Below are 27,423 nucleotides of genomic sequence, written 5' to 3' on the forward strand. Positions count from 1 at the left end.
TTGGTCCACCTAAGTGTCAATCATTCTGGTGATATGTTTACGTAAGGCCGTCGTACGTGCTCGTCCCTATGTAGTTTTCGCTTTCTGGTGTATTATGTGTGATGAGTTACGGTTTCAGCCATTCCTTTGAAAATGGCTGAGGGTCGAAAGAGAAAAAATGTATACGACGTGTATGATAAGAAGAGAAAGGCCGCAGAATATAGAAACAAGACCAGAGTGATTTTGGGTGAATATTTCACACGCTGGCGTGCGCTAAAAGCACAGGTTGGGCTTCCCACTGATGCCGCAGTCGCGAAGATTCTACTAGACAGGTAAAGTTTGTCATGCTATTTGGAGAAATCCATTTAAAATCACTGCTAGTAAAAGTTAATGTAAGCGTTCCCTCTCGGGAGCAAATAGAGTGTTGCGCATGTGCATTTTAAAAATTGGAGAGGGCGGGTCTTTTCTAAAATTAGGAAAGATCCTCCGCTATACCTTTAATATAATATACAATATACATTTTCCCAAAATCTGGCTATGTTTGCAGTAGAACACTTTTTTTTTCTTTTTTTTGTGGTGCCATTTAATTTTAGTTTTTATTGTATTTTTTATTTTATTTGGACAAAATATTATGGAAATTTAATATCAGTAATAAAAAATTATAAATAAATATCAGCATCCAACAGAATATTAAATCTAAATTAATTATTATACAGTATAATATAAATATAAAGTAATTAAAGGGGGATGGTTGATTATGATTTCACCTTTCAAACTTAAGTTAGTGTGAACATGTTTAAAACATTTTAGTGCTTGTCTGCATGAGGTAATCAGAGCTGCGAACACACACACACACACACACACACAAGCTCTTGAAGCTCTGCTCTCTGTGCCGGGAGCAGCAGCTCATTTGTATTTAAAGGGACACACAAAACGACCATTTTTTCTCACCCTCAAAAGGGGACAATTTTAACATGCTATAAAAAATTATCTGTGGGGTATTTTGAGCTAAAACTTCACATACACACTCTGGGGACATCAGAGACTTATTTTACATCTTGTGAAATGGGGCATTATACCACCCCTTTAAATATTCAGTGAATATTAGCACCTCTTTTATTTTTGTAGTGTGCACATTTTATACTGTATGCAGAATGTAAATGTTCTGTTTGCATAGAAGAAAAGCGGTGTTAGTGTGTCATGTACAAGTGTGAAAATGTACAGTATACAACTTAACAGTTAGTCTGCACAAAATACATTCATAGAGCACACTGCATTTTTTTTTAAACATTACATGCAGTATACCGTATACACTGTGCAGTATGCCATAAACAATGCGCTAGAATTCTATTCCAGGCATATAGTTTCTTTTCATTCATGCATTTTTCTCTGTTTAAGGCTATTTATTGATTTTCTGCAACCTAATAAGCTTGTCCATTGTTCTGTTCCTTCCCGTGGGTTTCACCGCTGTCATCTCAGGCCGTACGGTGACCGGAGACTGTCAGGGTGAGATGCTGGACTACAGACGCATGCTAATGGAGGATTTCTCTCTGAGTCCTGAGATCGTGTTGCATTGTCGAGGAGAGATCGAGGCGCACTGCTCAGGACTGCACCGCAAGGGCCGAACCCTCCACTGCCTCATGAGAGTCGCCCGTGGGGACAAGGGCACAGTGGACAACCTCTGTCAGACAGCAGTAAGAAACGTTGGGATTGTGGGAAAGGGTATTGGATATTTAAAAAGTACTTTGTTTTTTTTAAACAAGTAATCATTTAAATAGGTTTAATTCTACTTTTCAGTATGCTCAGGCTGCATTTATTTGATCAAACATAGAGTAAAAACTGTTATATTGTGAAATACTATTACAATTTAAAGTGACTGTTTTCTATTTGAATATATTTATTCCTGTGATGTCAAAGCTGATGTCAAACATTTTCAGCATCATTACTCCAGTCTTCATGTCACATGATGCTTCAGAAATCATTCTAATGTGATGATTTGCTGCTCAAAAATCGTTCCGTATTATTAATATTGAAAACATTTATTTTTGTGGAGATCGTGATACTTTTTCTCAGGATTTTTCAATGAATAGAAAGTGATGATTCTGAATCTTTCAATGAATCTTTACTGTCACTTTTGATCCATTTCAAAGCAACACTAAGTTAGATTTTTTACCTTAAAATAATGTTTCCAAAATTGTATCAGTGGTTCATCAAGTCTCAACAGGGTGAAAGGCACTTCTGCCTCCGCTTTATGGCCCTATATCTGCTATAACCACACTATGTAAGTTTGTCAGATCGGGTAGCGTTTCTGTAGTTCAACTGAGACATAAGAAAACTAAAAATTTTGCTTGCTTTACGTCAAGCGTTACAATAGTCATTATTTTGTTTTTCTTCGTTTCTGATCACAATACATCGCAATACATCATACTTTCATGAAATCATGCAACATACTCTACCTTGTCTGTGAACATCGTTCATTACAAAGCCGGAGCTGGATAAACAGCGAGCCTGCGTGCGACAGTAGGCTGCGGTAGGCTAAATTATTTACGACAGCGGTAATGGACAATTCCGCTACCAACCTGTAGGGCGACAGAAGAGGAAAAGTTCCTTGGTGTTGCTTTTAAGGCAGGGTAGGCAGGATTTTTCTAAAAAACTTTTTCCCAAATTTGTTTAAACTGTCTTTATATATCAATACATAATTAAAATGTAAGTACTCTGAAGAAGAGAGTACCGTATACAAATCGAGTGTCTGTAGTCCTCTCAGGGCTGCAATAAACACAGCTACTTATTTCATTCACTCCCACCCCCTCCCTTCTGGGCTCCTTCCAAAGCCACGCCCCCAAAACACATGAACGCGCGATGCCGACCGCTCAGCTGGAGGAGGACGCATTTACCAGCGCCGAGCGGAGAGGAGCGCAGTGCATGTAGTAATCATGTCAGAATCACATAAAATACCTAACTTTATCATTATGAATATAAACAACTAACATGGCTGTTAGTACTCACTATCAAGCTAGCATATCGATACTGGTAAAGTTTAAAATATATTGAGTTTGATTCGGGAACATAAGGCAAAGCTAAAAACAGGTTGCATTGAAAGCACTGTTGGCTCTGATGAGGACTACACTCCAGAGACAAGTAGCCTACCGCATCGGCGGCTCAAGGACAGGTCCTTGCCTTGTTTTTGCCTTGTTTGCCTTCGCTGACTGTATATGCAGGTACTGGGAGTTTTGACTGCTCTTTCTCTGCCATAATTGTGATTCTTCCTAGCTTCCGTGCCTCTTCCCCTCCTCAAGTCAAACGGGTGAGCGCATGTGGGCAGCTCCTGTAGCAGCAGGGGTGGTAGCCATGGTAGCGAGGGAGAGTGACAGTCGCCCAGCCAATCATTTCATTCGTCCCGAATGGAAATAAGTAGCTGTGTTTATTGCAGCCCTGAGAGGACTACAGACACTCGATTTTTATTCTCTCTTTTTCAGAGTGCTTAAATTTTAATTATATATTGGTATATAAAGACAGTTTAAACAAATTTGGGGAAAAGTTTTTTAGACAAATCCTGCCTACCCTGCCTTTAACGTGTCCTTGCTGAATAAAAGTATTTTTGTCTTTCAAACTTCACCCCAAACTTTTTGAACGGTAGTGTAGTCTTATAAGCATGAATTGTTTTCTCAGAGATGTTTTTTCATTTACTTAGACTACTTTTTTTGTATTGTCTTCTTTTTATGTTTGTTCATCTAACTTTCATTATTTGTCTCCTGTAGCTGCAGACTCTTATCCAGTCAGCAGACCCCGGCACCGATTACCGGATTGATCGCGCTTTGAACGAAGCCTGTGAGTCTGTGATCCAGACAGCCTGCAAACACATCCGTAGCGGAGACCCTATGTGAGTCATAGTGCATTAATATAGTGCAAATACTTTGAAGAAATTGTGTATTTTACTCTAGCATCAATGTTCAAGTTTCCAGGGGAAACGGCTAATCAGTAGGTAACTGTAGTGTGGCACAGGATTTATTTGGTGATTTAAGATTCCTGTAGAGATTATTCCACTTGGCTTCATGCTTTGTTTAATTCTTCGATACTGTCCGGTTATTGAGTTTCTCATAGTCTTTCTTTCGCAGGAGTGGATTTAGAGGACAGAGTCAAATCCAATTAAGTGTGTGTAGAGTGTATATGTGTCACTCTCTTTTTCTAAAAGGAAAAAAAGATAGTACAGGCATTCAAGTTACACAGTCTCTGCATTAAGGCCCCGATATACTCATGGCAAAGTTATTTTTGTTCTTCACTTAGGGGTAAAAAGATATTCAAAATACCTTTTTTAAAGTGGTATACACTCTAAATATCCTAACATCCCAATTTTCCGGAAAGTTTCTTTGCATGCTGTTTTGAACTACTGAAACTAACTCCAAAACGTCTTAGTTTTGGCGTGATTTGGGCCGAAATGACATCACACCAGTTCATTCTTCAAGTTCGCTTTAAGAATATCTGGGCCTTTAGAAGAGACATATAACCCAAACTATTTATTTGTTAAAAAAAAAAAAACTTACACCGTGTCCGCATTGGAAGAGACTGATAAACTAAACTGTTAATTTTTTTACATATTTATTTGTTTACTTTTTGTGATATTTGTCAAAATAAGTTTTGTGTTGGAAGAGAATGTATGTAATACTCAAATAAAAAAGGTTATGTTATATTCCTTTTTTTAAAGTTACATACAGTCTCTTCCAATTTATTATTTTTTTTTACATCATAAAAATATGCAATAAGTAAGTTTTGGTTATATTCGTTTTAATGTATTTTTTATTTAGATATCAAAAAAATTAACTGTATATGTAGATTAATTATTAATTACTTTTTTGTAGAAAATGTGCTTTGAAAGAGACTTTTGTAATATCAAAGGCATCAAACAAAAAAACTAAAACTTTAATTATTAATTTTTCATTCATTCGTTAATTTATTCATTCCGTTTTTAAATGTATTTTATGATATTTGTTAAAAAAATATATATATATTTTAAAAAGTAAATTTCATACATTTTGGATTTTAAATGTATCATTATCGGGCGCTATTGAATTGTGCATTGTAATTTAATTCTCACTTAAATTGAATCTTTTAAACCAAAATTCCAATAACACTGTTAACATTTTTACATACTATACATTATAATGTTGTGATGCCTTAAATTCACTTGAAATATTCAAAGTGTTTTTATTTAATTTATTTTGACAAATGTTGTTTGTTTGTGTGTGTGTGTGTGTAGGATTCTGTCTTGTTTAATGGAACACCTTTACACAGAGAAGATGGTTCAGGACTGTGAACACCGGCTGCTGGAGCTACAGTACTTCATTTCAAGAGACTGGAAGTAATCAACCTAAATTCCTTTTTCTTTACCTGACCTTATTGTACGTGGTGACTCATACAAAATAAGACTCTTGAAACCCCCTTATGCTTTGAAGTAATGTTTCGAGTGTGTCTTTATAATAGCTTGTCGTTCAAATCCGTTCAGTCAGTCAGAGGTCTTTGTATGTTTAATAGCTCAGCACTCTTGCCTGCATGATGCGACCTTCACTGTGTGTTTCTCTCATCCGTTCAATTTGAGAAGGATGCCCACACAGTGCCATTATAATAAAACCATTAGATGGTCATAACTTCATTCACAGCCCATTAGATTCAAGTGGTTTTTAATTAGAGCTGTTTGAAACAGCAATTTGGTTTGATGGTCCATTGTGACAGTCTGGCCGTGTGACAGCTTTGTTTGTTACGGCCGTGGAGAGACTGCTGTTTTGTTCTCTTTTGTGGATGAATTATGACAAAAGGTGCTTACCTTTGATGTGCCCCTTTTTTAAATGTCGATACATGCACTGAATGCACCCGTGAGAAGTGCATGTACAAAAATGTTTTTGTTCATGCACTCATGTCACATGATCCTTCAGAAATCATTCTAATATGCTGTTTCGTTGCTCAAGAAACATTTTTATGATTATCAATGTTGAAAACAATTGTACTGATTAATATTTTTGTTGAAACAGTGATTTAAAAAAAATCAGGATTCTTTGATGAACAGGAAGTTCAAAAGAACAGCGTTTATTTGAAATGGGAATCTTTTGTAAAATAATGAAAGCCTTAACTGGTTTATAGTCGCTTTTTCCAATTTAATGCATCCTTGCTAAATAAAAATGTTCATTACTTTAAAAAAAAAAAAGTCTTACTGACCGAAAACTTATGACCGGTAATGTACTTTATGCTATATGTGTACATAGACTTCAATGGAGAATTGATTTCAGGTATATACACGATTGTGCTTTCATTTTGATAGCAGTGGTAGAGTTTAAGGTGACTGATTTTTGTCTGCTGTGTTTTTTTCCACCAGGCTTGATCCTATCTTATACCGTAAATGTCAGAACGACGCTTCCAGACTTTGCTACACACCAGGCTGGAATGAGAGCACTGATCTCATGCCTCCTGGCGCTGTGTTTTCCTGCTTGCACCGCCACGCTTACCGGACAGAAGAGCAGGGAAGAAGGGTGAGAAGCACAAATAATGGCCTTTTTTTTTTTTTTTGGTCAACTCAGTTCTCATTAAAGGGATAGTTTAATTCTGTAATTTACTCACCCTTATGCCATTCCAAATCCATTAGACTGTTGTTCATCTTCGAAACACAGATCTGAGAAATTTCAGACCCTCCATTGACTAGTTTATTCAACCAAAACATTTTAATACTTCATCTAATACTTCAAAACATTTATAATCCATAGACACAATATATGATTAAAAGGTTTATTTTATGTTTTTATTCACATATAAACATTGATCAGTGAACACTGTTTGCATTCAAATTTGCTCATGCATGCTTGCCTGACACTCGAGATCCAATGAATTTCATTCTCGTGTGCTACGCAGCACGTTTGAGCTTCCGCAAGGACCAATGAGATTTGTTCTTGCGTGTCAAGCAAGTACGGCTGAGCTTCCATTTATGTTAGTAGTGATGTTTATATGTGAATCAAATCAAATCATATACATTTATTTTTTGATCTCTATGAATGCTTTTGAAGCATCGGAGTTGTGGGTGAATAGGCTTTCAATGGAGGGACAGAAATCTCAAATTTAATAAAAAATATCTTCATTTGTGTTCTGAAGATGAACGAAAGTCTTTGGGTTTGGAACGACATGAGGGTGAGTAATTAATGACAGAATTTTTATTTTTGGGTGAACTATCCCTTTAAATCACTGAAGAGACAATTGGAATGAAGTTTGTTCCACTTTCTGGCTAGGAAGTACCCACTTAGGATATTTGACCAACATACAAAAGTCAACTGTGTTTGATCACTTTATATGAGACAAAAAGCATGTAGAATGGAGAACATGCAGTTATGGGTTCAGCCATTGCATTTGCATGTCAAAACAGAAGATTGAACTGGTATTTTGTCATAATATTCAACTGATGTGGAAAAATCCACTGACTCCCGTGTGCAGCTCACCAGGGACTGTAAGGTGGAAGTCCAGAGAATTCTTCACCAGAGAGCTCTGGATGTGAAGTTGGACCCTGAGCTCCAGAAACGCTGCATGACTGACCTGGGCAAATGGTGCAGCGAGAAGACAGACACTGGACAGGTGAAAAAATGTGCTGAGATTTGTGATGAAACTCCTCAGTCTTGCAGGAGGATCAGTACACGACGAGCATCTTTACCTCAGTGATTCACGGGTGTTTTTTTCTGCATCAGGAGCTGGAGTGTCTTCAGGACCATCTAGAGGACCTGGTGTCAAACTGCAGAGAAGTGGTGGGAAACCTGACGGAACTAGAATCTGAGGTACATTTCATATCTTACTCCACTGCAGGTACACAAACCTAATTGTGAACAGGGACATAATGCGCATAAAAGAAATTGACTGTTTTTCAATTCATACAAATGTCATTTTTAAGTTTTGTGCATCATTTTAGCATTAAGTGTGCTATATTTTGTATACATTTTATGCTTAATATTTAAAACAATTAATTTAGCATTTTTGCATGAATTGTGATTGGACTTGAACATTCCCATGCAAGCATTCATATTTCAACATCTAGTTAAGTTAGTTCAATGGGTTACTTTTATTTAAAAAAAATCTCAAATTAAAACTTTTAATAGCAACGATGCATTAAGTTGATCAAAAGTGACAGTCAAGACATTTATGATGTAACAAAAGGTTTCTATTTCAAGTGAATGCTGTTTTCTTAACTTTCTATTCCTCAAATAATCCTGAATTTCTATCACATTTTTTATCATGAAATTGATCACAATTTCCACAAAAATATTAAACAGCAAAGACTGTTTTCAATGTGAATAATAATAATAAATGTTTCTTGAGTGTCAAATCAGCATATTAGAATGATTTCTGAAGGATCATGTGACTGTAGACTGGAGTAATGATGCTGAAAGTTCAGCTTTGCATAAACATTTATTCAAATAGAAAACAATGATTTTAAATTTAAAATCGTTTTTTAACAATATTACTGTTTTTACTATGTTTTTGATCAAACAAATGCAGCCTTAGTGATCGTAGGAGACTTCTCTCAAAAACATTAAATTATATAATCTTATATCTTAAAAGATCTATAAATATACATATAATTCTAGGACTTCTTTTTTATATATATTTATGGCCATACTGTTGTGTTAACAGGACATTCAGATTGAAGCCCTGCTGATCCGAGCCTGTGAACAAGTCATCCAGAACCACTGCCACGTTAGTACTGACTGCACACATCTAATTATTCTCTTTATTTATTAAATCTGAATTTCTCATTTCGGTCTCCTTCCTCCCAGGACGTAGCTGATAATCAGATAGACACAGGGAATCTTCTGGAATGCCTGGTGCAGAACAAACATCAGAGGGAAATGAATGATAAATGTGCTGTGGGCGTCACTCATTTCCAGCTGGTAAGCCAATCACACAACCAATTTCCCTACAGTACATTTAAATTAAATAAACAAGTAAATGTTTTCCCAAATGTCATCCTGTCCCAGCCAAGACCGTACTGAATGGTTTTGGGTTGGTTTGGGGCATATGTTGACCGTCCTAATTAATCAGCTGACATTTGACTAGGCATGTGACGGTATAAAATTTTCATGTTGCGGTAATTGCTGAAGCTTTCATCACCGTAAATGGTTTTATCACTATAAGTTGCAAAAAAAGTTTTATAAATAAATAAAATACTATAACAGGTTTAATAACTTCTTTCTTATAACAAGAAGAACTGATCATTTAAATACAATAATACAATACACTGAAGCATTTGTTTACTTAAGATATTGTTTTTAACAGATTAAAGTGAATTAGAATTATAAAGAACAATAAGTAACCCTTTACAATAAGGTCTCATTAGTCATCGTTAGATAATGCATTAACTAACATTAACAATGAGCTATTATTCTTTGATAACGTTACCTGAAGTATACAACTAATCATTGTTAGTTCAGTAATGTATTATTAAATGTTGAAACTACAATCAGAACATTTTCAATCAATATCTAGAGTAGGGCTGCATAACGATAATCGTTTGCAGAATAAAAGTTTTTGTTTACATCATATATGTGTGTGTACTGTGTAAAATAATTATGTATTTATAAATACACACACATGCATGTATATATTTAAAAAATATTTACATGTTTATATAAATTTTATATATTTAAATATAATTTATATTATATAATTATAAATACTGAATATATAAATAGATTTTTTTCTTAAAATTATGCATGTTTGTGTATTTATATATACATAATTATTATACACAATTATTATATATAGTACACACACATATATGATGTAAACAAAAACTTTTATTCTGCAAACGATTAGTTGTGATTAATCGTTATGCAGCCCTAATCTAGAGCATGTTGTAGTCCTAAATGGCCTATCAAGTCTTTAAGTGTCAAGTATTTGGTGCTGTGATGAACACCATTACAAACACAAAAATCTGAATTAAAACATTTAAATACTGTTCAGAAACTGAAAGTATTGCAGCTGCTTTGTTTAGGGTTACCGGGGTAACTGCTGCATGTCTGTGTGAATGGGCATTTTCAGCATCTCTCCTTCACTCGCTCTGCCATGCGCTGCTCATCTGCGTTAAGCTTGTTAACATCAGAGTGCGTGTGCATCTTTGACCCAGCGATAAATCTACATTTGTCGTTTTAGATTGACCACATTTTCTGAGTGAATTGGGTGAATAGATTATGAAAATTTAACTACTCACATTTTTTATATATATATTGCACATAGGCTTTATATCAACAATACAGTATACTACTGTTCAAAAGTTTGGGGTTGGTAAGATACTTTTTTTTTATGTTTTAGAAATAAGTCACTTATGCTCACCAAGGCTGCATTTATTTGATCGTTCATTTACTTGGAAAGCCCACATTGATTATCTTTATTCAAAATTCCAGCAACGATTGTATTTTTTAAGAAGACTTAGGCTGTTTGGTGTAAATCAGAGAATTATGCAATTATTTTATTATGCCGTTTTAGGTAGTCTTTTAAATTATGGGATGCAAAGTTGGTATGGCAATCTTTCAGTCCAATTAAAATTACAGCTTGCACGTCTTATGAAAACTGGAATGAAAGTTATGGGTGTAATAGAGTACTCATCAGTTCAATCATTTTACGAATCGTTGCTTTTTAAAAATGCACAGGCAATAGTGAGTGATTCAAGCCATGTTTTATTTCCAATGTATCAGCTTCTGCTATCAGGGAGATGGTATAGACTGTATCTATTAATATGTTAAATAGCAAGATGTAGTCATGTAATGTTTTTTTATTTATTATTATTATTATTATTATTTACTTTTTGGTTTGTGTGTGTGTATGTATATGTTGTGTACTAATGCAGCTTTGAGTCCAAGACAAATTTCCTGAAAAAGGACAATAAAGTATACTAACTATTTGATCAAAAATACAGTAAAAATAGAATTATTGTGAAATATTATTACAATTTGAAAAAACTGTTTTCTATTTGAATATATTTTAAAATGTAATTTAGTCCTGTGATGTCAAAGCTGAATTTTCAGCATCATTACTCCAGTCTTCAGTGTCACATGATCCTTCAAAAATCATTCTAATATGCTGATTTTATGCGCAAGATTTAATTCACATTTCTTCGTATTATCAATGTTGAAAACAGTTGTGCTGCTTAATATTTTTGTGGAAACAGTGATTGTATTTATCAAACGAACCTGAAAAAAATCTAAGTTAACTGAAAGAACAGCATTAATTTGAAATAGAAATATTTGTAACATTATAAATGTCTTTACTATAGCTTTTTTGATAAATTCCTTGCTGAATAAAAGTTCAAAAAAAAAATCATAGCAACCCAGAACTTTTGAACGGTTGTGTATAGCGCACTGAAATAAGGTGTATTACCCAACAGTCCTTGTGAGTTTTGAGATATGGGATGTATTTTTATTTCAAGTGTATACTTGTCTACCCTATAGGTTCAGATGAAGGACTTCCGCTTCTCCTACAAGTTCAAAATGGCCTGTAAAGAGGATGTACTCAAACTCTGTCCAAACATTAAGAAGAAGTAAGTTCACAAATCCCAGATCTACATTGCTGATATGATTCGTGGCTGTTTTGCAGGTTTTGAAACATTCTGCGTAAACTCTGTTTGAATATTATTATTTTTTTTCTCATTCAATTTTGATGGTGATTTATTTATTATATAACATCTTTCCATAGCGGCTTAAATCAACACAGCCTCACTGTGTCTCCTCTTATTTTGGCTCTCTTGCACTTGCTTGCTTTCTCTCTCGCTGACACAAATTTATCCTCTTGAACCAAATACTTTTTTTTATCCTCTGCCCTCCTAGTGTCTCCTTCACCCTCTTCATGTGTCATTTCGTGTTTCTTCCACCTCAGGGCGGATGTAGTCATCTGTTTGAGCACCACGGTGAGGAACGACACGCTACAGGATGTGAAAGATCAGCGCGTGTCTCTGAAATGTCGGAAACAGCTGAAGGTGGAAGAGCTGGAGATGGTAAATTAATTTTACTCAAGTTAAATTAGACACTCACCCTAATGCCGTTCAGACCCTCTTTCCTGTTCAACAAAAGTGAACTGTGATTTTATACAATCAAGGACCTAAAAGCACCATTAAAAATAAATGACACCGAATTAAATGTCACATTCTCTGTCCTCTTCGTTTACAGTCAGAGGACATTCGACTAGAACCTGAGCTGCATGACGCTTGTAAGAAGGATATCAACAAGCTGTGTTCCTCTGTTGCCTATGGAAATGCTCAGGTAAAGGTTTACTTTGATCTTTTACATTTCTAGATAGCTTTATCCCCCCACCTATAGCTGCTGCATGCTGACACATGATGAAACTTGTCCAGTTAGTGAAAGAAGCTCTATATAACAAGATTCCCACGGTCATGGAACACCTGGAAATAGTAGATCATTTTCACATTGAGATTTCCAGATCATGTCTTCAGCAAATAAATTTGCTCTGCATCGAAAAGATAAATGCTTCATTGAACCACATTTACAGTAGATTTTTTTATGGACATAAACTAGGATTTATGTTAAAATAATAAAACAATAAATAAGTAAAACAATTATAAATAATGCAAATAATTACATTCTATAATTACAGAAGTTACGATAATAATTAATGTTCTTCAGGTTTTACCGTTTTTATTACCCAAAAATTTACTTGACTTTTCATTTGTAATTATGGGGATTAAAAGAATATATATTTATTTTTTACTCAAAAATATAAATTTTAACCCAATAACATGTCTTGGAAAAAGACAAAGCTGCAAAAATGTATATTGATTTGATTAATTTCCGTGACTTTTCTAAAAATCACACTTTTAAAATTCCCTCATATATGCTTGTTTTGCAAGACTGTGCGAACCCTGGTACTTAAATAAAAATAACAATTGTGGAGGGAACAAATAAAAAATAAAATGTCAGCTTGCATCTTGATGGTTTTAGTTTTGTCAATAATTTTAAGCCATCTTGAGTCGCCTCTAAAGTTGTTGAGGCCCCCTAATTGATAGCCATTGATTTAAATCCATTGATTGTAAGTATTGGCATCCTACATGCAGTACAAATGGAAATCTACACCTTAAATCTCTATTAAATAATACTTAAATGACTTACTGAGTGATCATGAAAGAATATGAAAAGTCATAGAAATCCACTGGTCAAATGTAGGAACCCTGTGGAAACCCCTATATTACAGATTACAGCCAGATGGTTTTAAAGGGATAGTTCACCCAAAAATTAAAATTCTCTCTTTAATTACTCACCCTGATGTCCTTCCAAACACGTAAAACTTTGTTCATCTTTGGAACATAAATGAAGATCTTTTTGTTGAAATCAAAGAGAGATTTGATTTGAGAGATTTCTGTCCCTCCATTGACAGCTATGCAACTGAAAATTTGACGCTTCAAAAAGTTCATGAGAGATTTTAAAACTAATCCACAAGAACTTAATTAAACAGATTGAATTTAGGCTTTTATTCACATAAAAACATTGATCAGCGAACATAAACAGAATCTCAACCAAACCTGCTCACGCGTGAGAACCTGCTTCTTCATATAAAGCGATCGAGTCTCTTCAGATAATTTGGACTAAACCGCTCAATTCATATGGATTAGTTTTTCTCTTTATTAACTTTTTGAAGTGTCAAAGTGGTAGTTGCTTAGCTGTCAACTGAGGGGCAGAAAGTTCTTAGATTTCATCATTAAGATCCTTATTTGTGTTCCGAAGATGAACCAAAGTCTTACGGGTTTGGAACGACATGAGGGTGAATAATAAATGATGACAGAATTTACCGAATGTTTGGGTGAACTATTCCTTTAAGCATATACAGTATGTAAACATGCAAAGTACAAATGATATGTAATGCTAAATGGGATTTTCCTTGCTCTTTGTAAATGCATTTTCAATTTGCCACACTCTTAACTTTCTTAACTATAAAAATGATTCCACCATAAATCATGTTGACACAACCATGAGCACATTAACATATGACCACACACATTAACATAATTACACTTATTCGGTAGTCGGCAACCTGGCAGGGTCCCTTGTTAGTCATGTAACAGCAATAGCTAGCCAATCATAATGAGTCTTTGTAAAAAATAATAATAATGTGTGGAAATGCATTTAATCATGCCCTCTGACCTTCATGTAAATTTCACAATCATTTTTCCTACCTTTGGCACAATTCCTGCTTTAACTACCAACTTCAAAATGCATAAAAAGTGTCAGTTTAACGTGTTTATTTAGTGTGATTATTATTTGAAAAAGTTAATGCATTTAGTCTCGTCCTCTATGACCATAAACGAGAAACCTTGCCTAACCTTAAAGGTGCAGTAAGGGATTTCTGCGAAACACTGTTGATATCTGAAATCAACCCAAACAAACACACCCCTCCCTTCATTACCCCGCCCCCCAAAATACACAAACACACAGTGCAAAAGTGGATGTGTCTTTATCATAGCTCTGCTGAAAAACAGAAATCGCGTACTTGCACCTTTATCTTCACAACATAAGTGTAAAAAATTAACAAACTCACTTTGGAGAAGCCCTGCATCGTTTGTTCTTTACTCATTGGTATCTCTCCTCTTCCTGTTAGATCATTGAGTGTCTCAAAGAGAACAAGAAGCAGCTGTCCCAGGTGTGTCATCAGAAGGTCTTTAAGCTTCAGGAAACTGAAATGATGGATCCAGAGCTGGACTATCAGCTCATGAGAGTGTGCAAGCAGATGATCAAGGTGAGGGGATTTAGCAGGTAACTAACTTAGGGCAAGTTCTGCGGTTCCCTTCAGTCATGTCCTGACATTTTAGATTCATTATTCATCCTTCATTAAAGCTTTCCTGTAAAACAGAACGACCTGATGGTTATAAACTTACTCTGTATTAGCAAAGATCAATAGTAATAGCCTAACCCCCACGTTTGCTCAATAATATCAACATGGGGACGGAGTGAAGTGGTCGATGGATTGGACCTGATTTGGAAAATCACCTTGTCTTTAAGGAAAACAGTATGGAATGAACAAACACACGACCACAAACTTTTGAAAAGTAGTGTAGTTTTAAAAAAGGACTCCTCGTTTTTTTAAATCTATCACTTGTTTTATGCCACATTACATCACAGAAGAGCAATGTGGTGATGTAGCAGGGCTTATAATCACAGAATATAAGGGTTTATAATCATGAAATTGCTGGTCCATTTGCCAAAATGACTGGGCCATTAGCTATCACTATTTTCACTATGACTTTTGAATCTGCTTTAAATCTTTATTATTACAAGTCATTTTGTCTAAATGTGTATGCTAAATGACTACATACTTGCTTACCAAAGAGTCTGTGAGCTTCCATATGTTTCCCATAGATCTGTCCAGTCTTTAGTCGTTCTCTTCTTTTGTCTTTCTCAACCTATTTCTCCTTGGTTTAGCGTTTTTGCACAGAGTCGGATGCTAAGAACGTTCTGCAGTGTCTAAAACTGAACAAGAACAGCGAGCAAATGGATCCAAAGTGTAAGCAGATGATCACCAAGAGACAAATCACTCAAAACACAGGTGAAGACCTTACACATCTCCACCAATAGAACCTTTAATTTCCACTTCGCTAGTTACCGGTAGTTGAGTTGGTTGATTTGAAGCTGTGTCATCTAAAACTCTCACTGTTTGGCTCTTAATCTCTTCATCGAGGTCTGTTTTGAGGCTAGTTTCTGTTTTTACCTCCTGGCCTTGAGTGCAAAAAAAAAAATCTTGGAGTATCTTTGAATAATATGGAAGCTTGTTTTCACCAAGAAAAAGAATCTCACAATTTATCACACAATTCTGACATTTTTTCTCTCTCACAATTTTGAGTTATAAAGTAAACTCGCAATTCTTACTTCCCTTTTCAGAATTGTGAGATATAAACATGCAATTGCTAGTTATAAACTTGCAAATCTCTTTAAAAAAGTGTTTTTTCTTCTTAAAATTGGACTTTATATCTCACTGTTATGACTTTATATCTCGCAGCTGTGTTGTAAAGTTGGAATTGTGAGATATAAACTCACAATTCTGACTTTTTTTCTCACAATTCTGACTTTATAACTTGGAATTGCGAGTTTATATCATGCAATTTTGAGAAAAAAAGTTGCGAGATAAAAAAATTATTGCGATTACCCTTTTTATTTTTTTATTCATTGGAAGAAACAAGCTTCCATGGAATTATTTAAACTTCTGTAATGCTAGAGTTTTAATTTTGTTGTTGTCTTGATGTATTCAGACTACAGATTGAACCCAGTGTTGAGGAAGGCTTGTAAGGCAGACATTCCCAAATTCTGTCAGAACATTCTCAACAAAGCCACTGATGCCAACGAACTGGAGGGTCAAGTCATATCCTGCCTCAAACTCAAGTATGCAGACCAGGTATGCGCGTCACTGAATATTAGCAGCGAATAAATAAGGAATAATGTACAGTCAGCCTGTTATTATTCCAAAATTATAGCCTTGTATCATTACTGAAGGATTTATTTTGCGATTATGCCCATATGACATCATCCTGCTTATTTCACAACTGCTTACTTGTATCACTGTTTTTATTGTTAATTATTGTTAATTATTAAATAGCACTTTTAGTGAGAAAAAAGAAAAGAAAAAATTACAATAAGAAAAAAGAAATGCTGCCTAAAAGGGCTAAAATTACACAAACTGAAAAGAATGTTAGTTTCATGGAAGTTACAGTTATATATATATATATATATATATCACATATATCATAATCACAATAGTGCAAATTATGAGGGCAAATAAATAAATAAAAAATGATGTGCACTATTCCATAATAAGAATGACCCGTTTTGATTTCATGGTGACTAACCGTTTTAAATTGGTTAATAAATTGACATTTCTTCACAGCGGTTGTCTGGAGAGTGTGAGGATCAGATCAGAGTGATTCTTCAGGAGTCAGCACTCGACTACCGGCTCGATCCGCAGCTCCAGGCTCACTGCAATAATGAGGTGAGTGGAAACATGAGCTCTGCAGTTTTAGGATTGCATTGTCTGCTAAGCAAACATACAATCTGAACTTTGAACTTGAGATTTGGCCAACCTGTGGATATAAATCAGCATCATTTACTGCCTAATGTTTAAATGATGCCTAGAATACTGTCTAGGCGGGGATTTTGCTAATGTTTGGAACAAAGACACACAGCATCTATGAGATCTTACAGTCTCTTTAAGCATGTCAGGACACTCATTTTGAGCTATACAGAGAGTGAGGGGGCATCTGAGAATTGCTCTAAAAGATTTTCATAGCGATGTTGGAAAGAACCAATAGAAGTGAAGAGAAAACTGCCTCATGAAAAACTAATCTACAGTAATATTTCAGTTTTGGTTTTAAGTGAATAGAGGAAATTCATCTGTAATGTCACAGGATAGGAACTAGATTTCCAACTGTCATATTTAGCACCAGCTATTTTTGTCAATATGCACTATCACTCAAAATTTTAGGGTCAGTAAAGATTTTTAAAGAAGTCTGAGAAGTCTTTACTATCAATTCAATTTGATCTGTCCTTGCTGAATAAAAACATTTAAAAGTCATTTAAAACAAAAAAACTGACTGTCCCCAAACTGTTTTAAAGGTAATTTAATTCTCTTTTTCCTCACTCTGTTTGCATGGTCTTACAAAAACTCTAGTCTAAATTCAATTATTTACAGGTGGGATGGATAGATGTAATATTGCAAAAAAAGTTTAATAGTTTTAATTTCTTCATCAGTTGCTCATTTAATTTAAATTTAATTTTTATTAAGTTTAAAGGGTTAGTTCACCCAAAGAAACAAACAAACAAAAATCGGTCATCATTTGCTCACCCTCATGTGAGTAAATGTAATCTGTTCATCATATAAATTTTATCTGTTCATCATATAAAAATGACAGTCTCTTCAGAAAATTTGGACTAAACCACTCAATTTACATGGATTCATTTTACAATCGTTTTATGAGCTTAATGTCCTAACTGAACTAAGGCCTAATCCTGGCTTAATCTAAGCCCTGTCTGTGAAACCAGACCTTTAAGTTTTCATTTAATTCTGTCTTTATATGACAGGACAGTGTAAAATAACAGGAACTTATTAGTATTGTATCTGGTGATGACAGTCCGAATCCAAACTGCTGTCCTACTGTATGTTATCTCACAGGATTTTGTGCTAACTGCTGCATAATGGCTTGTTGGTTTTATTAAAGGTTTTGCAAACTGTTATTGTATTAGCACTATTTGATGTGCTATGCTGTCTGCCCTTTATATATGGAAAAGCCCTTTATGTACGGTCTCCATAAGCTCTCTTGGAGCACTCAAGCAGAAATGGGTCTCTTGATGGGTCTGGTATATTCTGCTTACAAGAGGTCAACAGACAACGACAAGACAGATTTTTGAGGAAGAAAATGTAGATGTTATACTTTTAGTCACTTCATAACATGTCTGTGTGTGTGTGTATGTGTAAGATCACGCGGCTGTGTCCAGAGGAAGCTGCCGCACAGGAACAAACGGGTCAAGTGGAGGAGTGTCTGAAGAACAACCTACTGAAAATTAAACAAGAGGAGTGCAAGACGGTACAGAACACATCCTCAAACATGCTTCATCTGCTACACACTGATTTCCTCTGCATCAGTTGCTATGGAAACACCATGAGTGTCTTTAAACCCACATCTGCTTTTTTTTATGAGCACACTAGACTAGGTTGTTTTATATAGATGTTTAGATTTGCGTGGGTCATATCCTATATGTTGAAATATGTACACTTCTGTTCGAATACAGTATATATACACATACAGTAGTAGGTATGTATGTATGTATATTTTTAAAGAAATTTAAGCTTTTATTGAGTAAACACATTAAATGAATCAAAACGGACAGTAAAGACATTTTATAATGTTAAATATTTATATTTAAAATAATTGCTGTTGTTTTTTTACTTTCTATTTATCAAATAATATGAAGCAGCACAACTGTTTTCATTGTTAATAATCATAAATATTTATTGAGCAGCAAATCATCATATTAGAATGGTTTCTGAAGGATCATATGACACTGAAGACTGGAGTAATGATGCTGAAAATGTACTGTATTTTGATCAAATAAATGCAGCCTCTCAATTTAACATTTAAAGATTTTACTTCCCCCCCCATCCCACCCCCCATGATGATTAAGTTTTTCTCGACCATTTTTTTCCTCCTCTCTGACGTCTTAGAATGAATCAAGTCTTTCTTACTGCTGTTTTGTGCTTCATGTGAAATGAGGTTTAGTGTCTGCATTTCACTCATTTCATCCTCTTCTTCATGTGTAGGAGGTGTTGAACATGCTCAAAGAAAGCAAAGCAGATATATTTGTGGATCCTGTCTTGCACACAGCCTGTGCTCTGGATTTGAAACACCACTGTGCAGCCATCAACCCTGGAAGGGGCAGGCGTGAGTATTCACTGTATTGTGAGTGTGAGTGTATACAGGATATTGTAAATGCACACTATACAGTCATACTTTTAAAGATGCTATGAGACACATTTTCTTTCTTATTAAAGGTAGGGTAAGCCATTTATTTTTGAACAAAAGCCAAACACATTTTGTTATACTGGTTGAAACTCTTTTCTCACCCTGAATAGCAATCGAAGCGTTCTAAATATTAAAACATGTACATATCTTCTGTGGAAGTCACGGGACCAAAAAATGCCTCGTGACGCTTTGCAGACACTGCAGTGTGAGTTGTGATCATGTGTTTTGAAGGAGGTGTGGCTTTGGAGACGCTCTGAATGGAGGGTGGGATCTTATGCTTTCAAAGCTAGCTTGCTATTGCTAGCCTCTCTGAAATTGCCTACCCTACCTTTAAATATCTTGCTCCACATAGCTGCATATTAAACCCCAAATACATAATTTCACACTGAATATTCGGTTTCACAGTTGAATTCACAGTTGAAACAATGTCATGTTGTTTAATTCTTGATGCCTAGTAAGATAACTGTGTTGAGGGTCTGTTTTAGAGACCTTATTTCTGTGTTGGTAGATCGAGAAGAAAAAATATATGGAACTTGACAGATGGTGTGATTTATGGTGTGTTGTTTTTTGTTCTTCTTCTTAACACTGCAATTTGGAGCTCCTGACTCCCTGTGTTTGTAATCCTTTCCCAGAAATGTCCTGTTTGATGGAATCTCTGCTGGACAAGCAGGTGCGTCTACAGCCTGAATGCAAGAGAAGATTACAGGACCGCATAGACATGTGGGGCTACGCAGCGAAGGTTAGTACTCAAACACATTTAACCCTTTCGCACGCAAGTTTCAAATATTCTAGCTGAGCCCCCAGCGGGAGTTTTTTATGATGTACATAATTTTAGAATGCGTCTCCTAATTATTTCTATGCCGACGCGCCAAGCTTGTCACGTGACACACCGTAGCCACAACAGGGATGTATGACAGATGTATCGCTTTTATTTAATTTTTCCTTTTTTATGTCAAATATTCACAATCTTGTTAACTATATCATGATCTGATATTCCGATTCTCAAATATGTGTAAGTAAATGTGTTTTGTCTTTTAAAAACCTTGATAATGATCATGTTAGTTGATTTATTACGCACAATGGGGGTTAGGACCTCATTGGCTCAAAATACTTTTAATAGGCACTCTCTTTAGCGCCTGTTTACAATTCTTACAAAATCATGTTATGAAAAATTCAGTTTGAACTACGTTATAAATCACCTTTAATGTCTGTTATTAGTTAGCTTATGTACTAGAATAGCATACAGCTATAGTTTATACACGCATTTGCACTTACCCTACATGTATTCACAATCGTCTTTAATGTAATTACGTGTTAAATTAAGTTTTAAATGTCGAAATATTTTTGTTATAAAAAGAATGTTAATTTATTCACTTAATAGGCTTTTATTATTTTATTAATTAACTAACAGTTTATCAAGTGAAAGAAATGTTCACTTTGTTTTATTATGCACTATGTAGAAAGCTATACATATTTTAAATTAATATCATTTGTATGTACTTAGTATTAACTGATAGTTGATGAAGACCCATGTTAGTTTGCGCCGCAGTTTTACATCATGTAAATTCACCTACCGGTACTTCTCCCGAAATACATGAAAGTAAGTGACCGGTGAAGTGGGAGAAGAAGCTATATAGTTATAGTAAACTATATAGTTACCTATACAATCTGATATGAATAAAGCACACCGTCAAATTACAATTGAAAGGATTATTGTTGCTGCTTCCATAGACATCAGTGTGTAAATTATAAATCTTATTATTAAAAATATATACATTATATTAATAATGATTAATAATTTTAAACCATTATATTAAGATAAATTATTATTAATTTATTAATTAAAAATAAATTAATATACATTTATATATCAACATTATTATTATTAATGTTTATTTATTAACAACTTTTCACTTTGATAATGTCGCGTAAAGGATGTTATGTCAAGTAAATATCCATTTATTATTATTAATGTAATAATAGTAAGAAATTATTAAATTAAAATAAATTACTTATTATTATTATTATTCAAATATAATACTATTATAAATATCTACATTATACTAATAATAATTTAAAATAAAATAAGTTATTATTATTAATTTCATAAGAAAAGTAAATAATATAAATAAAATTGTAGTATTATTATTATTAATGTTTATTTATGAACAACTATTCACTTTGATAATGTCGCCTGAAGGATGTTATGTCAGGTATAGCTGAATTCTGGGGACAAAGTCTCTTCCTTATAATGAGTTCTAGTTTGTGATCTCCTAGGTGGCACCAGCTGAAGGTTTCTCGGACCTCGCTGTGCAAGTCATGACGTCGCCTTCCAAGACCTACTTCTTGTTGGTGCTCGCGCTGGGTGTGTCCGTCTTCTTCCTCGGGGGGCTGCTGTGTGGCCGCATCACCAAGCATGTGACCAGAGAGCTGAAAGACAGGTAGAGCGAGGATGCCGCCCATCCTCCCCCTCCTGTTGCACACGTCATTTCCTGCCCTCGCTGTTCTTTGTACTTATACCTGGGAAGACTTTAGGAGCTGTCATGGGCTGGTGTCATGTTCGGAACCCTCTCTAGCCCATGGATCCAAACGGTAAACTTTTGAAATGCTTCTCGGACAAGATCAAGATCGTTTTTTGACATTATGCCTTGATTATTTATGGTTTTTGTTTTTGTTTTGAGCGTGGCAGCCTTACTTCTTGACTGTGAAATGGTCATGTGTCAATGCAGTATTTTTATCGTTATATCTTTTTGTATCAGACGCCATCTTTATATTTTTTATCATCCCTACCGTTTTTTTTTGTTTGTTTTTTAATCTTAGTCCACTTAGTTTTTGGATGTTTGGGATTGATTTTTGGATGTCTCCTGAATGTTTTGACACTGGGGAGGTACGATGGTTTTTCTAGTCCAATGTGATGAACTGCAATGATTGGTGACCTGAGAAACAGTGGTCTTTATCAGTAAAATACGTTTTATTGTACATTATATATAAATTTGCAAAGATTATGACATTTGAATCCACCTAGTAAACACCAGCCCCCCACCAATTAAAATTTTGTACATTGTGACATTATTTTCTTAACAATTTCTCTATTTTGCTTTGGGAATTTTCCATTACATCGGCACATTTTACTTTTGAGGTTTTGTCATTCCCTCTATTCTTTTCTCATTGCTCATTTTTACCGTTTTATGGTTTTAAAAAAAAGTCACTGTCATACAAATTGGTTTATTTCTATATTTAAAGGTAGTACAACAAATACAGCAAAAGAAAAGTCACAATGTCATAAAATGTTTTTCTTTGAGCAAAATGTTCTTTTATTTTGTTTTTTTAGATTCACCTACTGATCTGAGTGTCCGTTTTGCGCATTTACAGACATTAACTGATAAATATACGAAGAGTATGAGATTGGAGTAGACCTTTAGAGGTGGTTTCATGTTAAAGATCTTTTTATCGTCCAGGGCCAAGTTTGTAAGGTTGATCGCGTCTATATACCCTGTTTCAGAGGTACTTTGAATGTTCACAGGACAATTGCACTTTTTTTTTTATGTTTCGTTATGTTTGGCTTAAGCCTTATTTATTGTTTACAACAAATGTGCTGATCTTGGTTTCATATATGTGAGTGTGTGTGTGCGCATAGAGATAAATATGTTCTAATGTTGCCTTTTCTCTTTCTCTGTCACACCAGTGAAAGGAAACGTCCATTAGTCCCCATTGATGGTGGCTCTGTATTTTTTTAAAGCTGTACCCACAAACATCTCTAGTATGAAAAGGAAATAACATACTTGTCTGTCTATTTGTTACTCTGATTATAACCGTAATGATTATATGCATAACATTTTCTAAAAGATCCATGCATGCTTTTCCCCCAGAACTCATTCTGCATCCGCTCACATATGAGCAAAATCGTGCCAGTCAAAAGTTTGGAAACATTATTATTTTTGATGTTTTTGAAAGAAGTCTCTTATGCTCATCGAGGCTGCATTATTTGATCAAAAATGCTGGAAAAAAAACAGTAATATTATTACCATTTAAAATAATGTTATTCTATTTTAATAAACTTTAAAATATAATTTATTCCTGTGATGTAAAGCTGAATTTTCAGCATTATTACTCCAGTCTTCAGTGTCTTATATGCTGATTTATTATTGCTGCTTACCGGTAATATTTTTTTGGAACCTGTGATACTTTTTTTATGATCATCATTGATGAATAAAATGTTAAAAAGAACAGCGTTTATTCAAAATAAAAAAAATTCTAACAATTTCTAAGTTTCTAAACAGTTAAATATTTACTGTTACTTGTTATCAATTTAACACATTCTTGCCTAATAAAAGTATTTTTTCCCCTCTTTTTAAAAAAATAAATAAAAAAAATACTGACCCCCAAACTTTTGAACGGATGTGTATATTGTCACAAATTATTTATTTTCTAAATAAGTACTGTTCTTTTTTTTCTTTTTTAACTTTTTATTCATCAATGAATCCTGAAAAAAGTATCACAGCATCACATAAGCAGCACAACTGTTTCCAACGCTGATGGTAAATCGGCATATTATAATGATTTCTGAAATGTATAATAACAATATTAAAATAGAAAACATAATAATATTCCACAATATTACGTTTTTTTTCTCTGTATTATTTATCAATTAAATGCCACCTTGATGAGGATAAGAGACTTATTTCACACAAAAAATACATTAAAATAAATAAATAAAAATAATAAAAAACATTTAAAATAGTAATGTTTCCAAACTTTTGATCTGTAATATATATATAGGAATTTGTGGTGAAAAGTGACCCCAAAATTTCACCCCAAATTAAAAGATAAAATAAAACATATTTTTGAGAGGTTTCGTGAGATTTACCTTTTTATTCAATTTTCTTGACAGGAGCTGTACCACCATAGAAAATATATTGTGCATTTGTGTCTCTAAGAGTGTGCAAAGCTCTATAAAATCCATTTGTCCACTATCCTTGTATTAAAGGGATAGTTCAACCAAAATTGAAAATTCTGTCATCATTTACTCACCCTGATGTGGTTCTAAACCTGTGTGTTTCTTCTGCGGAACACAAAAAAAATATTTTGAAGAATGTTGGTAACTCTACAGTTTTGGTTCCAATATGTGATGATGATGATGATGGCAGAATTTAAATTTTTGGGTGGACTAACCCTTTAACGGGTTTAAAAATCCCAGAGTCCAAAATCTGGGAACAGATTTGTACATTTCATTGTTTTTTTGAATTTGTTTTTGGAGCTCGGGAGGCCACAGGCGTACTGCTTACCTCTAGCATTGATGATCTCAATGTTCTTCTGTAAATAATAGATCTAATGTGCAAATGACAGTGTCTGAGATTTCTGGTGATTGAAATTTGGACTGTAAAATTCTACTGATCATATGGTCACGTTTGACTATATATTGTAGATAAGAAAATGTTAAAAGTTACGTTATTCCAATTCTCCTAATTCATGCTTTTTTTTACTGATTATGATGTATATTGTTTAGATTTTTTTGGGGGGACGGCGGGTGTTATTTTACTATTTTACAAATAACTGGATGAGGTAAAGAGTGTTTGTTTAAAAAAAAGCCGACTGTGATGGGTCATTAATCAATCTTTTCTTTTAAAACTCAAAGTGTCCATGCTCTGTTAGATTTGAACTCGGTTCGATTTGTACTAGTTTGGAAATCAAGTGATCCTTAAACAGTTTTGGAGTATACGTGCATGGAATATCGAGTCTTTCCAACTATTCCAACTTTTTTGTATCAACATTTTTGTGCTAGAACTTTTTGGTGTGTTTTTTTTTTTTTTTGCATTGTGCTAAAATCATGTTGCCAGAGATTGTAAAATTTATAACAAAATTTAAAAGTCCATATGTTGAAAGACCATTGTGTGCGTGCGTGTGTGTGTGTGTGTGCATGTTTTGAAGAGTCCCATTTTAAAAGCATATTTTGAAGCCACAAGCAAGAGCAAAACCTGATTCCATTACTCTGAAAAGTGACATTGCCCGTCATAATTTCCCAGAAGTCATAGTGCAGAGCCAAAGAAGGTCCTGCTTGGTTTTAAAAAATGGTCCTCTGCAAGACTCTAAGCGGCTCCAACATCGGCTGGACGGCAGTTTTTCTTGTTTCATATTAACTGCAAATTGACTAAACATTTTAAAGGTTATGGCTGTGATAGTTTCTCAGTTTCTTCATCTCGCCATGTAACATTAATGCAACAAATCAGATTTTTTAATTGTTGGTTTCCCTAATGTACAGATGATGAATTACCAGTTTAATAAAATGCTGTAGATTTTCTTACCATTCTGTTTTGTCTCCAGTTTTGTTTCATTCATAATGAATATTGAATATTGATTCAGTTATTCAGCTAAAGCTACACACATTTCAAAATTATAATCACTTCCTGACTGGCTGTTTTTTGTTTTTGTTTTGTTTTTTATTAATTTGGTAAAACTTAACAAAAAGGTCCCAAATATAAATGTTCAGTGTTAGTTAAGATCAATAATATTAACATGCAAGTTTTAGTTTATGTTAACTAATGTTAAAAGTCCCCCTGTGGTGAAAATCCAATTTTTAATGTTGTTTATGTCTATGTGGTGTTTTTAATTTGCTTTAAGACAAACCATGTGAAAATGTATAAGTCGACACCATTGCTTGAGTGTTTTGTCTTTAAAACTGCAGTGATCTAAAGACGGTCTCAAAAACGTGGTTTGAAATCGCTGGTGTTTCTGGCGTCACCAACTACCTTGTAACCAATCACATCAATGTTGATTTCAGAGTCCAGAAATGTCCAGAAACATATAATGACAAACTTGTTTTCTAAAGCAAATTAAAACAACATATTCATTATCAAGCTCCTATCATGTAAGACAAGTTTATATAAGAAAAACTTTTATCCTACATCAACATGTCGTACATTTTAAATAAGACACTATAAAAGAACATTTGCATTAATGAGTGGTTTGTAAGGCTCTTTGGTCGTCCAGCTAAAAGAGCAAATGAAGCAGAGATGAGGAGTTGAGGATGTCTCATTAGAGTCAATAGAGAGCAGAGATGTTAGTTAGTCCTATCAGCAGTCTTAAAAATACAGCCTCCAGAATGCCCAAAAAACATGAGATTTTAGTTCATATGGTTAAAGATTACCTATTTCAAATTCTTATCATTCCTATTGCTAATACAACTAGAAGGCCTGAGGAATGCTGTCACTTGGGCTGCTGCCATCAATGATTATGATAATGAAATACTCTATGCATAAAATAATGAGGCACTTGTCTTAGTCAGAGCCAGTCTTCCTCTACATTAAGAGGCTTATGTAACCCAGGAGGACTTGGATAATGAGAGTCCCAGTACTCAAAATGGCATTTATGAATATCAGGATGTCTTAGTATGTGGTTTGTCTCCTTTTGCTTTAATGGCAGCAGCACTGGAGCACAAAACCTGATGGTCGTGTTTGAAAATGACCCGAAGAGCATCACAAGCTTCAACTGAACATGATTATCTGTACAAAGAGTCACAAGATCAATTCTTATTTGATGGACCCCTTTTAACATTTCCGGGTTTCTCTGAAGCGGACATAATCATAGTTGGGGTAAACTTCTATAGATGAATGACATTAAATATATTTTTTGTGTTCCTTCATTTGCTCAAATTTAGCAAAAGAAAAACTCCACAATGGTGTTTTCACAACTTTCTAAAAGTGGAAATTAAATAAAAGGTAATATAATATTAAAGTTTCCTATAGTGTTATAAATGTAGGGTGAATTGCCCTAATGTGGGACATTTTCTGCACTTCAGACTTCTGTGACATATTGCGATGTGTAACCAAAACATTAAATCCACACCCAATACTTTTTTAAAAACCCCAGTATGTTTCCTAATCAAATCAAAAGAGAAAATTCAGATAACCCATTCATGA

At 34.4% G+C, this 27,423-nt stretch overlaps 1 protein-coding gene across 2 annotated transcripts in view; it reads left to right on the forward strand.

The window, feature by feature from the left end:
• Positions 1–24,197, forward strand: part of glg1b (golgi glycoprotein 1b) — a 44,138-nt gene extending 19,941 nt beyond the window's left edge. Inside the window, exons 8-26 of one of the 2 annotated variants that reach the window (XM_079620861.1) lie at positions 1,459–1,673; positions 3,738–3,859; positions 5,234–5,335; positions 6,344–6,497; positions 7,447–7,584; positions 7,695–7,781; positions 8,635–8,697; positions 8,778–8,891; positions 11,448–11,536; positions 11,872–11,989; positions 12,162–12,254; positions 14,602–14,739; positions 15,423–15,546; positions 16,247–16,389; positions 16,879–16,980; positions 18,464–18,571; positions 19,306–19,426; positions 20,140–20,246; positions 21,785–24,197. In XM_079620861.1, the coding sequence (XP_079476987.1) occupies positions 1,459–1,673; positions 3,738–3,859; positions 5,234–5,335; positions 6,344–6,497; positions 7,447–7,584; positions 7,695–7,781; positions 8,635–8,697; positions 8,778–8,891; positions 11,448–11,536; positions 11,872–11,989; positions 12,162–12,254; positions 14,602–14,739; positions 15,423–15,546; positions 16,247–16,389; positions 16,879–16,980; positions 18,464–18,571; positions 19,306–19,426; positions 20,140–20,246; positions 21,785–21,952 (2,306 nt within the window). In that variant the 3' untranslated portion in view covers positions 21,953–24,197. Of the gene's footprint in view, positions 1–1,458; positions 1,674–3,737; positions 3,860–5,233; positions 5,336–6,343; positions 6,498–7,446; positions 7,585–7,694; positions 7,782–8,634; positions 8,698–8,777; positions 8,892–11,447; positions 11,537–11,871; positions 11,990–12,161; positions 12,255–14,601; positions 14,740–15,422; positions 15,547–16,246; positions 16,390–16,878; positions 16,981–18,463; positions 18,572–19,305; positions 19,427–20,139; positions 20,247–21,769 lie in introns of both variants that reach the window. The other variant, XM_079620862.1, reaches the window with a different exon arrangement.
• Positions 24,198–27,423: the final 3,226 nt, after the last annotated feature.

This window comes from Phoxinus phoxinus (assembly GCF_949152265.1).
Source record: "Phoxinus phoxinus genome assembly, chromosome: 8".
NCBI lineage: Eukaryota > Metazoa > Chordata > Actinopteri > Cypriniformes > Leuciscidae > Phoxinus > Phoxinus phoxinus.